The sequence below is a fragment of the Scyliorhinus canicula genome, chromosome 10 (genome assembly GCF_902713615.1).
Source record: "Scyliorhinus canicula chromosome 10, sScyCan1.1, whole genome shotgun sequence".
NCBI classification, from domain to species: domain Eukaryota; kingdom Metazoa; phylum Chordata; class Chondrichthyes; order Carcharhiniformes; family Scyliorhinidae; genus Scyliorhinus; species Scyliorhinus canicula.
Window position 1 is genome coordinate 63,463,177 of NC_052155.1, and position 13,940 is coordinate 63,477,116.

At 42.3% G+C, this 13,940-nt stretch overlaps 1 protein-coding gene across 1 annotated transcript in view; it reads right to left on the bottom strand.

Annotated features, from left to right (window-relative positions):
• Nucleotides 1-13,940, bottom strand: part of necab1 (N-terminal EF-hand calcium binding protein 1) — a 310,466-nt gene that overhangs the window by 249,642 nt on the left and 46,884 nt on the right. Inside the window, exon 4 of the mRNA XM_038809077.1 lies at nucleotides 5,280-5,305. Coding sequence (XP_038665005.1) covers nucleotides 5,280-5,305 — 26 coding nt within the window. The remainder of the gene's footprint in view (nucleotides 1-5,279; nucleotides 5,306-13,940) is intronic.

Genomic DNA, 13,940 nt, shown 5'->3' on the forward strand with positions numbered 1-13,940 from the left:
TTTATTGGAAAATTGTACAGCAGTGTTAAGGGGTAATTGTTATTTTCGGTTTGTGGCCACTTAAAATCGCCGCCCGCAAAGATCGATGGGAAAAATGGCCAAAGACCGAACACAGACAGGTTGCAGCCCAGTCTTTGCAGAAACTAACACAGGAAAAAGGCCATGAAAAGGCCATCCCGGGACAATGGGCTCCAGGTAGAAACTGACAACAAGTGGCAGACCTGGTGGCGTCTGTTTTCCTTATTTGGGATGGCCTACGTGCCTCGGTCACTAACAGCTATGGCCGACGGGACCCTCCCCGCCATCAAGCTGGCAACCCTTAATTGGTTGGGAATGATCAGAGTGATAAAGCCCTGATCGATCGATTGAACATATAAATGGACCCAAAAGCATGCAAAGCTCTCAAGGGATAAAAGGTGCTGTGCAGCCCACCACTCGCTCTCTCGATTGCAGCATTCGACTGACGACAACAACAGTGACCCCTTCACCAGCCAAGAAGAAAACCATCTACTCCATCCACAGATGGACCAGAGCCGAGGACATAGGCGACCAGCAACATACTTCCAGCACTGCCAGACAATAGGATTCCAGATAAGGCCATATCTGCTCTGTACTTGCCAGTCACCAGTCACCTTGTGTGATAGCTTAGAGTTCAACTTGTTTCTGTGTGTGATTCATTAACATTAACTTTGTGTGTGTGAAATAAAGTATTCTTGTATTAAGCAACTTGTGGCCATTTGTCCATCGTATACGGGTTAAAGACACACTGTGGTTTAGAAAGTACAACAGGGTTTGAAGTTTTTAATGTGGTATACATAATAAAATTTAGCTTTAGAAATATTAAAGCCCTATTTTTTCATGCAATCATTCCTGAAGCAAATAATTCTTTCCGTACAGTCTTAAAAGAAATTAAAATATTGGGGTTTTGGTTCAATACCTGATTCACTGTTGGTGCCTGGTCTGGGATCGTAATACTGAGCAAATATGTTGGGTCATGGATGTCAAGGTCTTTCTGGAGCATAAGAAACTGGTAAGTACCCAAATGTTGAAGATGTTAAGGTGCGAGGGGAAGCATTGAATAAGCTGAGGCAGTTGAAAAGCTGAGGAGAAGTGCACCCCTATCAACCTCTGTAAGTTTCTCAGCCCTTTCATGGAGCTGTTGCATACTGGATACCTCCACAGCACCATCATCCTTCACCTCTTCAACCCTACTGACTCACGACCCATCCTTGCCACAAGGTCCTGTGACAGAGGCTGCCATTGCAATGAGCCAGGATTGGAAATTTGGCCCCAGCGCTTACAACACAGCTGGGCCAGGAATTGATCTCAATTTGCACTGGTAGAGTGCTGGCCCATTTGAATGTCCTCACTCGCTTACCAAATAGACCCCCAATGGAAACACGAATCGCACACTATTCAATCCCGGCGACAACACTTAGTCTCCCAAACGGAGAATTCTGGACTAGATTTCTGTTCCATGAACTAAGTGCTCCCCCGAAATCTGCAACCTGCTGCAGGCAGAACTGCAACCACAGAATAGGGCAAAGACAATGCCTGCAGAGCTGGTTGTGGGCATGATATTTTCAGGCTCCTTCTAGGTTGGAGCAGACAACATGGGCGAAATTCTCCGACCCCCCCGCAGGGTCAGAGAATTGCCAGGGGCCGGCGAAAATCCCACCCCCACCATGGTCGGAATTCTCCGCCACCCAGGAATTGGCGGGGGCGGGAACCACGCGGCGCCGATCGGCGTGCCCTCCGCGCTGATCGGCGAGCCTCCTGCGGCTATTCTCCGGCCCGTGATGGGCCGAAGTCCCGCTGCTGAGAGGCCTCTCCCGCCGCCGTGGTTTCAACCACCTCTGGTGATGGCGCGAGCGGGCCCCCGGGGCCCTGGGGGGGCGTGGCGATCGGACCCCGGGGGGTGCCCCCACGGTGGCCAGGCCCGCGATCGGGGCCCACCGATCGGCGGGTGGGCCAGTGCCGTGGGGGCACTCATTTTCTTCCGCCGCCGCCACGGCCTCCACCATGGCGGAGGTGGAAGAGAACCCCCCTACCGCGCATGCGCTGGTGGTAATGTCAGTGGCTGCTGATGCACCGGCGCATGCGCGAACCGGCGAAGGCCTTTCGGCCGGCCCCGACGCCGGGTGGTGGGTGTCAAAGGCCATTGGCACCAGTCGGCGTGGCGCCAACCACTCCGGCGTGGGCCTAGCCCCCAAAGGTGCGGAGGTGCTTCTGCCTTTCCCATGACAGCATGTTTCCCCTTGTGCAGTATGCACACATATCACCCTAAACCACATATAAATTCTAATCTTTGGCACAGCCAGGAGGATTCCAGCTCCCTCAATGTTCAGCTTGTGAACATTCTCAGAACATAATGTAGGGTAATACCCAGGATCCTCGCATCAACAATGATGCCTTCAATCTGTAGCAATCCACTGAGCAATCAGCATTTGAGTCACCCAGAGAAACCAAAAGGTGCATATAACAGGATTCATATCACCACAGTAAATATCATTGAGCACATCTTTGGGGTTCATAAGCAATGCTTTTCTGGACCTATCTGGAGAAGTCCTCCAGAACTCTTCAGTGCACATCTCACATTCTGTAGTGGTCTGCTGCTTCCTGCTATCATCAAAGCACAGCCCTTGCTGTTTTTTAATTCATTCATGGGATGTGGGAACCACTGGCTGGATCAGCATTGATCTCCCATCCCTCATTGCTCCAGTGTACATGGTGATGAGCTATCTTCTTGAATCACTGCAGTCCATGTAGTGCAGGTACACCCACTGTGCTGTTCGGGAGGGAGTTTCAGGATTTTAATCCAGCAATAGTGAAGGAATGGACGTTTTAAGTTAGGATGGTGTCTAGCTTGGAACTTGCAGATGGTCGTGTTCCACTACATTTTCTGCCTTTATCCTTCCAGATAGTAAAGGCCGAGGGTTTGGAAGAACATAGAACATAGAACAGTACAGCACAGAACAGGCCCTTCGGCCCTCAATGTTGTGCCGAGCCATGATCACCCTACTCAAACCCACGTATCCACCCTATAACAGTAACCCAACAACCCCCCTTAACCTTACTTTTATTAGGACACTACGGGCAATTTAGCATGGCCAATCCACCTAACCCGCACATCTTTGGACTGTGGGAGGAAACCGGAGCACCCGGAGGAAACCCACGCACACAGGGGGAGGACGTGCAGACTCCACACAGACAGTGACCCAGCCGGGAATCGAACCTGGGACCCTGGAGCTGTGAAGCATTTATGCTAACCACCATGCTACCCTGCTGCCCTAAAGGTACTGTCTAAGGAGCTTTGGTGAGTTCCTGCAGTGCATCTTTGAACACATAGCTACTACTGTGCGTCAGTGGTGTCACCAGTGATGGGGGAGTCACCATCAGTGGGATCAGAAGATTCCGCCAGAGGAAACGGCCTGAAAATTCTGCCCAAGCTGAGAGATTGGTTGTAACTTGGGTTGTGTCCTCTGGTACTGCAGTTGGATAAGCCAATCATGGATGCCCAGCCAGAAAGAGGACATATTGGTTGCCTCCTTGATTCCTTCTCTTTTCCTCTAATACCACCTCTTCTGCCTCCGCAAAATCCTTGATAGCAAGCAGCCTGCTTGAATGGCAACCCATCAACAAACATTCACTCTCAGAACCACTGACGCACAGTAGTAGCTGTGTGTACAAAGATGCACTGCAGGAACTCGTCAAAGCTCCTTAGACAGCACCTTCCAAACCCTCGGCCTCCACTATCTGGAAGAATAAAGGCAGCAAAAGTAATGGAACATTTGGACTGTTGCGTGCCAGACAATATATTTCTGCTGGTTTGGTATCATGTGATATGTAGTGATATCAGCAGAATGCACAGACTTTGGGTAGATCGCCATACCGCCATACCTTTTCTCTTTGCGGCAACAAAGAAATATAACAGAAGAGAAAACTGGCGATGTGGAGACAGGAAAAATGGCTGGAAAAAATAAATTTGTCGATGAACAGTGCGATGGCATTGAGAGCAAAAGAAGATTCTCATGACCGGACTCACACACATACACACACAGATGTCAAGCGGAGTGAAGCACTGCCACTGATATGAAGGTTTAAAAAAAAGTTTTGACTACAACTGTGAGTAATAAGACCTGCAGTAAGGGAAGGCTTACTTGCGTTCAAGTGAGTAGGGTCTGCGCAGCAGCTACCATGCGTGACCCTCTTGACTCCTGAATAACCCTCGTATGGACTGAATATCTTCTCTACTGAGTCATACTACACTCCCTAAACTTCACCCAATGTCTGTGTCTATGTATTTGCATTGTGTATTTATCACATTACCTGTGTTTTTCATGTATGGTATGATCTGTCTGGACTGTATGCAGAACAATACTTTTCACTGTACCTTGGTACACATGACGATATACCCAAATCCAAATCCAAATGTGGCAAAGCTAAATGGGCTGTGGGGAATGGGGATTTCGAAGTCTTCCGACAAGCCACTATTCAAACGGCAATGTCGAACGACATTTGTTGGGAAAATATGATAAGAAACCAAGGAAGAGAAAAACATAAATTTTAGCTTGACAAAACAGTGTACATATGGAACAATTGGAACAGACAAGTCAATACTTCATGATTAGGGGCAGCACGGTAGCACAGTGGTTAGCATTATTGCTTCCCAGCTCTAGGGTTCCAGATTCGATTCCCGGCTTAGGGCAATGTTTGTGCGGAGTCTACACGTTCTCCCCGAGTTTGCGTGTGTTTCCTCTGGGTGCTCCGGTTTCATAAAGATGTGCAGGTTAGGTGGATTGGTCATGATAAATTGCTCTTAGTGTCCAAAAAGGTTAGGTGGAGTTACTGGGTTACGGGGATAGGGTGGAGGCATGGGCTTAAGTAGAGTGCTCTTTTCAAGGGCCGGTGCAGACTCGATGGGCTGAATGGCCTCCTTCTGCACTGTAAATTCTATGATTCTATGAACCCTGCCCCTTTTCAACCTTCCTTTATATCATCTTAGTCCACTCTGCACATGTTTTGCAGGGAAAATAATATAAAACATAGACACAACTCCAGGAAGATAGAATGGTTTCGTTTTTGATTTAATTGTGTCTTTTACTTTGAAAAATATATTTTACAATATCACAATGCCCGAAGTGGGGAATAAAACATTTAAGATTCTACATTATTGACAAAACAAATGCGTACATAGCCTTGGAAATCTGTCTAATCGTTTTCTATGTTTTATTTGCTGCCTGATTGAGCAGAGCAAATGGTGAAAGCACAGTACTTACGGCATATTTCTTCAATGTTGAGGTTGCTAAAATAGAAAAAAGGAAAGATTTTTAGCCATGTTGCCAACTATGCTGCCTTGAACATTTCTATTTTTATACATGGATCATCTTTGCTGATGAAAAGAACTATCAAATATTTATGGTCTGGCACTGTGCCTCATGGACCACATTTCCATTTAAAAAATCATCCTGAGAATGTACCTATAAATTATTAATCAGTAGGACTGCATTAATTCAGTGACATTTTAATTTAAAAATCATTTTGCAATTATAGTTCTATTGACACTTTATTTGCAATTATATTGAAAACGTAGTATTAGAATTTATCAATTATTTTAGATAGCAGCACAAAATGAAATCGTTCCATCCAAATTTAATACAATGGGTAATAAATTCTGATTGAAAATTATGAAGAATTAAGTCAGTTGCTTTGGAGAAATTGTTTGTGAAAGTTGTGGATGATTAATTAGATTGCACGATGATTCATTTAGTTAAAGGTAAAGGAATTTAATGGTTTGCCAATTGCTGCCTAGTCATGTCACCAACATAAATTATCTATGATGAAGCCTATTGACTTATTTTTCCAAAAAAATGTTTCTTTTAAAGGCACAATCTCCTTTGAGATCCATCTTTATAAAACTGTGCCGTATGGCTGTACTTCTTGTCCCAAATACTGGTTTATACTGACTCATCTATTTTTTTATAATGGGAATTATTTACAAGAACATGGAGACATTCAAGTTGAATACTTTCTGCTGAAATGCAATACCAGTGTTCACAAGAGCTCGCTTCATCATAAATGTGATTGATCGCCAAAAACAGTAAGAAATGTGACAATGATTGATGGTATGAAGAATAAACCAGGACTGAAGACTGAAAGACTGTAATACAAGCAGTGTGATATTGTGGCCAATGTTTTATGTAACTATTTCACTCAAAATTGGGCAGTCTAACAAATAAATACTAAGAAAAATTAGTGCATCCTTATCTCAACCTACATTTTCCTATCGTTGACCATAAAGGGAAAGCTATCCTTCATCATTCTGCATATCTATATACCAAGGAGGTAGGACCTGGTTAATTTTCCTTATCTCACTCTTCTCGGACCAATGGCTTCAAGGACCAGGAGAGGGTTAGCGGCAGTCTCTAAGACTGTATCAGAAAGCCTGCTAAATTTTTTTAATTCTTCCATGAGATTTGGGCGTTTCTGACAAGGACAATATTTGTTGCCCATCCCTAATTGCCCCTGAACTGAGTGGCTTGTTGGCTATTTCAGAGGGGCAGTTAAGAGTCTAACACATCGCTATGAGTCTGGAGTCACATGTAGGCCAGACCAGTTTAAGGACAGCCTATCTCCTTCCTGTCCATCTGGTGAACAAGATGGGCTTTTATGACAATTGATGTTAGTTTCGTGGTCACCATGAGACTTTTAATTCCAGATTTTTAATCGAATTTAAATTGCATCATCTGCTGCTGTGGGAATTGAACCCAGTCCCCATTGGATGTCCCAGTCCAACCTGCTATGTTGGAGAAGGGCAATCCAGGCCTTAGTCCAAGAGAAAACAGAAAATTCGGAAGTGCTCTGTAGGTTGTTCTTTGAGCTGTTCCTGTTGAGGTGTGTGTGCAAGATTTTGGTCCATCATTTTTCAGTTTGGGGTGGCTTACACGTAACATAAATATTGAGTAACAATAATATGAAGTGATATAAATGTCACTCCATACTCTTTTCATCAGTACTATGTGACAGTATGGGAGAAGCAGACCAAAGTTATTTATCTATACTGTATTCTGTTAATATGGGCATTATAAGGAATCCGAATCCCTTGATATTTTTTCAATAGCTTTTCACTAATGGCATGTCCAAAGTTAACATTTTCAGTTTTAACAGAAGGTTGAGCAATGTCATGGAAAATGGGACCTATATTTGAGATTTAGGGAACAATAGCTTGCCCACATTCAGAGTTCTTTGTGAAGTAAGCTTGGGAAATGGTTGGCATGAACCTCACTGCATAATTTCACATAATTCAATATCAATCGTCACTGGATTGTCATTCTTACTCAAAAGACACTAAGTTGGTAGGAGTGAGGAATGTAAGATGGATACTAAATTGGAAGACTTTCCTATTAGCTGGGTAAACACATGATGTTGTGGTAGAGTAAAGAAACCATAAAACCAGGAAATGTGGTCCTGGCGCTGCAGTAGAATATGAAGTGGGGTGGAAGAAGACTTCCACCTACCCTGTTTTCCCTCAGTTGGATACTCTTCTCAAATCTATGAGAAGGAGTCATAATACTGATATGTAATGTTGCCTTTGCCACTATCATTGCCGCAAGAAACCACCTTACAGACACAGAAGAATTTCAAAGTTGCACCTTGTCTGATGGTTTGATGATACCTAAATAGCAATCAGTCTCTATCAAAATGATTGCTATTTGGATAGGGGAATATTGTACCCACATACAGTATGGTAAGTATGTCTATTTTATTCAGTCATACCTAGCCATATGTACGTGGAACGTGCGTGATTTCTGGGACAGTCTGAAACCCAAGCTGCAAAAGTGAAGTCATTGACAGAGTAGAGTGGGTTGGCAAGCACCCCAACTCCCCTTCATTATATTTGGTCATTATAGTTTGAAGCCTGGTGGGAATACATGCTGCCCTAAATTCTTGCTTAAAAACATGAGATATTGTGCCTTCAAATCCATGGAACTTCTACTCTATGCTCTTTCAAAGGAAAGCTGATTTCCATTCTACACTTCTCAATACAGTAAGATCCATCAAAATGCTTACTGCAGGCTTCCTATTTCTAAAATATGGTGTGAAGAAATGTGATTGTTGCTTATGTTGCTCAGTGGGTGATTCAAGGTGTGCATAGTACAATTATCTACTGTGACATATAATCATTCGCTTCTAAAAGTAATAATGAATGCTGGAGAAGGTCAATTCCCTAATAAGTGAAGAAAATTGACGGCAGCTTCTGCTGATAGTTCACATGTCACAAAGCTGCATCCCATTCAGCTGTCTATTCTGGAAAACCCAGGTCAACTCCACAGACAATAAAACTGTCACTTAATGCAGCGCGAGACACTAATGTACAGCTGTAACTTTGGATCAACTTGACAGTGTGATGTTGGAACTATCCGGCATTGCTGCAACATGCCTTGTCTAGCAGTACACAGTGCTGTCACAAGATATCAGCAGACACGTCTTCAATTCTCCAGGACTTGTTGATCTCCAGCAACACCTCACAGATCAAAATCGGTTTTGCTTTCTCAGGAGTAACATGCACAGCTAATGACTGATAATAGCTCAAAAATAAAGACTAGTTAAACTCACAAAGAGCCAGTTAGGTTTAAACAATGGAAATGATTTGGTGGGATCTAACCACAATTATACTAACCTGCATGTGCCAGGTAATTTATTTATTAGTGTATACTGATGTCAAACTTAATTGTTAGTTTTAACTCTTCACTAATCTCTCAAACCTCTCACTGATTGAAACCCTTGAAGTCAAGGCTGCTGCCTGACAATGAGGCATTGATTTTCCAACAGTTTGTCACTGGGACAACTACTGAAAGACATGTGAGCAGTTTATGGACTCCATTACATGACCCGATGTGATTTTATAAAACTCATTTTTCTGAAGGGAGATTACATGTTCTTATCATTAGAAAGGATTTGAGCGTCAAGTGCAGACAGGCTGACAGATAAAATACTATGAGCAATCTTGATGTTTTCTTTCTTAAAATGCTTGTTGCACTTCAGTTAATGTTTAAATTCCTTTCTGCAACCTTCTGTGACAAAGACAATGAAGCAATAGCTGACAGTAGTGGCAACATCAGCAACACAGAAGGTACAGAAAGACTACAGGAACCGAATAAGGTTTACACTGTTCCTCTCTGACATTCGTGATCTGAATAAAAATGTCAAAGAAATAGCTCAATAATCTAGTCCCAACAAGGTGGATCAAAATTAACGATAGCACCATATAGAAGGGTGCCATTTGAATGATTCACATATCCTGCTGACGTTTTATCCCATTTTCTAAAGGCTAGGAGGCCATTATAAGCTCGGAGGACTCTTGTGCAGTTGAATCCTGCAGTTTAGTTTCACATCTTGCTTCTACTGTTTGACAAATCATTTTGATAACTCCCAGTGACAGCAAAACAACACTATGTTACATTTTGGTACAAGCCTGCCTCTTCTAACAAGTGTCTGTGCCCTACACTGACTGACTAATGCCTGACTTTAACAAACCAAGGAGCTGAGGATTTATCAGGCACAATGTAACTAAAATTGTTTTCTTTCACTTAAGCATCGTGTTAACACAAGTTGGTGTTAAAATTTGCAATTTACACAAACAACGTCAATGTTTTGGGCTTCTACCAAATTCTGCACCTGCTAAAGTAAAAATAAATGTTAAAATGATGGCTTTAGTTAACTCCTTCCTTTCAATGGTAACTGTTGGTAATTACTTGGAACTTTATAATACTTAATGGGCTGAATTATCTGTTCTTGTCCCATGCTGTAATACTCTGATTCTACAAAGTATGGAGATTATAATCAGCTTTATACAGGGAAAAGAACTGACTAAACATGCTGATTAATCTGTTTTTGCGCTGTAATATTTTGATCTGACTGAGATCACAGTGAATTATTAAATAGTTGTACTATGCGGACTTCGGTAGCATTCATATTCTAAACTAAATTTAGAATATTACATACTCAGACTATTTATTCCTCTCCCTGAAAGGGAGTGCTTTCTTTTATCACCATCTGGGATCTGTAAGATGCTGACTAAACTGATTGATGTTTCAGCTGCTAGATAGATATTAAATCTGTCCAAAGTCCTTTTGTGATTTTACTTTTGTTTCAAAGGTTTAATAAAAACTCCATTAAATCAGCATAAGCTGTATATCCTGTGTCTGGAGGAAAATTGTTTTATCCCTGCTGTCTAGATTGGCGGGAAAATAAATCAGGTGGCTGATTCCCTAAAGTCTATTTTTTGCTTCTATCAAAATTGAAGGTTTCGCCCTTAATCTTCACATGGAACTGAATATTGTGCATATACATTAATTTCTCACCATTCCACTGAACACAGTGCTGAGATCATTAGGAATAATGTTCAAGTCCAAAAAGAAAAGGTTGGGCGCAATTCGACTAAATGGGATCAAAGTCCCATAGCGAGGGCATTTAGCTGCTGTATTTCCCGGCGCTCGCAGCGCCGAGGCCACACATAGTCCTGTTTTCTTTACCGAAGTGCTTGGCTCACCAGAACTCCTCAATGTAATGAAAACGGTGTCCCGATCTTCGAAACCCCCAACATGACCCCTGGCCTCACCCAGCCCGAACCCACGATAGGAGGGGCCCCACAGAGACTAGCTGTCACGCTCCAATATGCGGATTTGCTAAAAGGAGATCCCGCCCACAATGGGCAGGATTTACATCACAACATCTTACGAGATTGTGTTAGATCTCGTGAGCGTTGCGGGCTGGGTAGATCCCGGGAGTGGGGTCTCCCGGTTTTTATCAATCATGCTTCACCGTGGCAAGCTGCTTTTCATGCGCAGCATGGCTGCTGGATCACGCCCGTTGTTTTTGTCGATAGCCAATAGCATTCCATCCATGGAAAGAACTATCAGACCCTGACGTCTGCATGCTGAGCATGTATAATAACCTCCTTGAATGAAAGAAAGAAGAACTTGCATTTTCATGACACTTTGCAACCTTGGGGCGACGGATATCACTTTACAGCCAATGAAGCATGTTTGTAGTGTTGTCACTGTTGTAATGTAGGAAATGTTGCAGCAAATGTCCGCAAGCCCCACAAACACCAAGATGATCATTGTAAATTATCTATTAATAGTATGCAGGTGCATAGCATTAAATGGGGATGCAATTGTGCCTAAATCTAGGAACAGATTAGGTTTCTTTTGTTGCAGTATCCCTTTCAGTGGCCGCTTTTTAATTTGTCCCTCAGTTTGTCAATTTAGTTTAGTTGGCTTGCCAAAAATAGGATAAATAGGAACAGACTGCAATTATGTTGGTTGGATTAGGAGATGTATGGTTGTATCTCTGTAAATAAATGCTGATCAAGGCATGTGCACATTGTCATGAGAATGTCACTTTAAGAAATGTTTGGCTGCTCATGTGACTGCAGTGATGTCAGAGTGTGGGTGGAGCTGAGCTCTGGCTCTGCTTTTAGTTTCACTTTGAGAAAAGCTTGGGTGTGTCTGTATTTTTTTTGGTTTCATTTCAGTGTTGGAGCTGAAGCCAGACAAAGCAGGTGTACTGTTGTTCTCTCTGCCATGAAAAGACTATCTCTTGATCATTTGGTAAATTCAGAATTATAAATGTTCTCAGTAGTGTATTTAAACCTGATGTGCTTCTGTTAAAATTAGTTTATTTTGTCTTCTGGATGTTGTTTGGGAATTTATTAAGGATTACTTAGTATTGTATTCTTTGGGAGTTGTATTTGAATTAATAGTTGCTAAGATGTTCATTGTATGTTTTATAAAGGTTAACTTGAGTTCATAGAATAAACATTGTTTTACTTTGAAAAATACTTTTCGATTTCTGCTGTACCACATCTGTAGAGTGGGTCGTGTGCTCCTCATACCACAATCTATTAAAAGTTGTGGGTCAGGTGAACTCCAAGATACACATTGGGATTCTCTAAACCCTGGCCCATAACAAGTTGGGGGCTTGTCCGGGATCTGTTGGATTGGCTGAGTGAACTTAATGACAGTGAGGGGTGAGCATATTGTGCTTGCTTTTCAGGTGTGGTATTTCAGTTTACAAAGGGTGTGTGTTGTGGACAATGGCTGTTTCAGAGACTCTGATGTTTTTGGGGGTGGAGACCATCACACGCAGTACCATACGGACAGAGACTAAAAGCAGACTGTTAGATTTCGCAAAAACATTGCAGTTCACATTAGCTGACAAAATGCGAAACGATGAAGTAATTATGGGGGTGGATAAGCATTTAAAGTTGCCTGAGATACAGTTTGACTCATTGGAAATGGCAAAAATTCAGTTACAACTTAAACAAATGGAACATGAGAAAAAATTAAAGCAGCTTGAATACGAAAGAGAGAGAGAGGAAAAAGAAAAGGAGAGAGAAGAAAGGAGAAAAGAAAGAATAGCCCGAGCAGAACAAAAAGAAAGAGAACATGAGATACAGATCAGGGAAAAAGATAGAGAGAGAGTTTGAACTTCAGAAAATGGCCATGAAACATGACAGCCAGTTAAAATTGACAGACGGAAAGGGAAACGTAGAGTTGGATGATAGTGATGAGGATAGTGAGAAAGAGTGTCATAGTCAAAGGCTTGGTGGGGATCTATTTAAATATGTCCAAGCATTGCCAAAGTTTGACGAGAAGGAGGTGGAAGTCTTTTTCATTTCATTTGAGAAGGTAGCCAAACAAATGAAATGGCCACAGGACATGTGGGTATTACTGATTCAAACAAAGCTGGTAGGTAGGGCTAGTGAAGTGCTTACATCACTACCGGAGGAGGTATCTCAGACATATGAGGAGGTGAGAAAAACCATCTGAGGTGCACATGAACTAGTGCCTGAAGCTTACAGACAAAGTTTTGGAAATTTAAGGGAAGAATTTGGTCAAACATATATGGAGTTTGAAAGGCTCAAACAGAGTAATTTTGATAGGTGGAAAGGGCTTTTAAAATAGACCAAACGTATGCTCTCAGAGAAATTATGCTTTTGAAGGAGTTTAAAAGTTCAATTCCTGATGTAGTGAGAACTCATGTGGAAGAGCAAACGGTTAAAACTGCGAGGTTAACAGAAGAAATGGCAGATGATTATGAATCAGTTCATAAATCAAAGCTTGGTTTCCGACATCAGTATCAGCCTGTGAGGGATAGAAACTGGGGACATGAGAATTACTCAAGTGGTAAAGGCAAAGGTGATCTGACGGGAGATAATAAGGAGTGTACCTCAGGTTAAAAAAGAAATCCAGGAGGGTGGAAAAGACATGAAAAGTTTCAAATGTTTTCACTGTAACAAACTAGACCATGTAAAGTCACAGTGTTGGTGGTTGAAGAAAAGCACTGGGAAGGCTGATGTGGTAAAACAGGATAAGACAGGGGTTTGTTAAAGTGGCAAAGGAAAGCCCAAGTGAAGCGAAGGAGGTGCAAAAGATTGAACAGCCTGATCAAGTGGTGATAGATAAGAAGGTGCCTGATCTCTTTAAAGAATTTGCTTGTGTGGGTAAAGTTTACTCCTGTGTATCAGGAGGAGCAGATAAAGAAGTCACAATTTTAAGAGATATGGGAGCTAGCCAATCTTTAATGGTAAGAGATGAGGAGTTATGTAGTTTAGGAAGAATATTGCCAGAAAAAGAACAAGAGCAGGTGGAGGATGAGGTGGATATTTTTAGTTCAGGAAAAACGGCGGAGTTACAACAGAAAGATGCAGAAATAAAACAGATCTATCAGAAAGCATATATGGAAGAGGAATCTGAGTGTATACCAGAGTGTTATTACAATAAAAGTGATGTCTTGATGAGAAAATGGAGACCTTTACATATGCAGGCGGATGAATAGTGGGCAGAAGTTCATCAAGTAGTATTGCCGGGAGGGTATAGAAATGAGGTGTTGCGAGTTGCACATGAGGTACCAGTGGGAGCTCATTTGGGAGT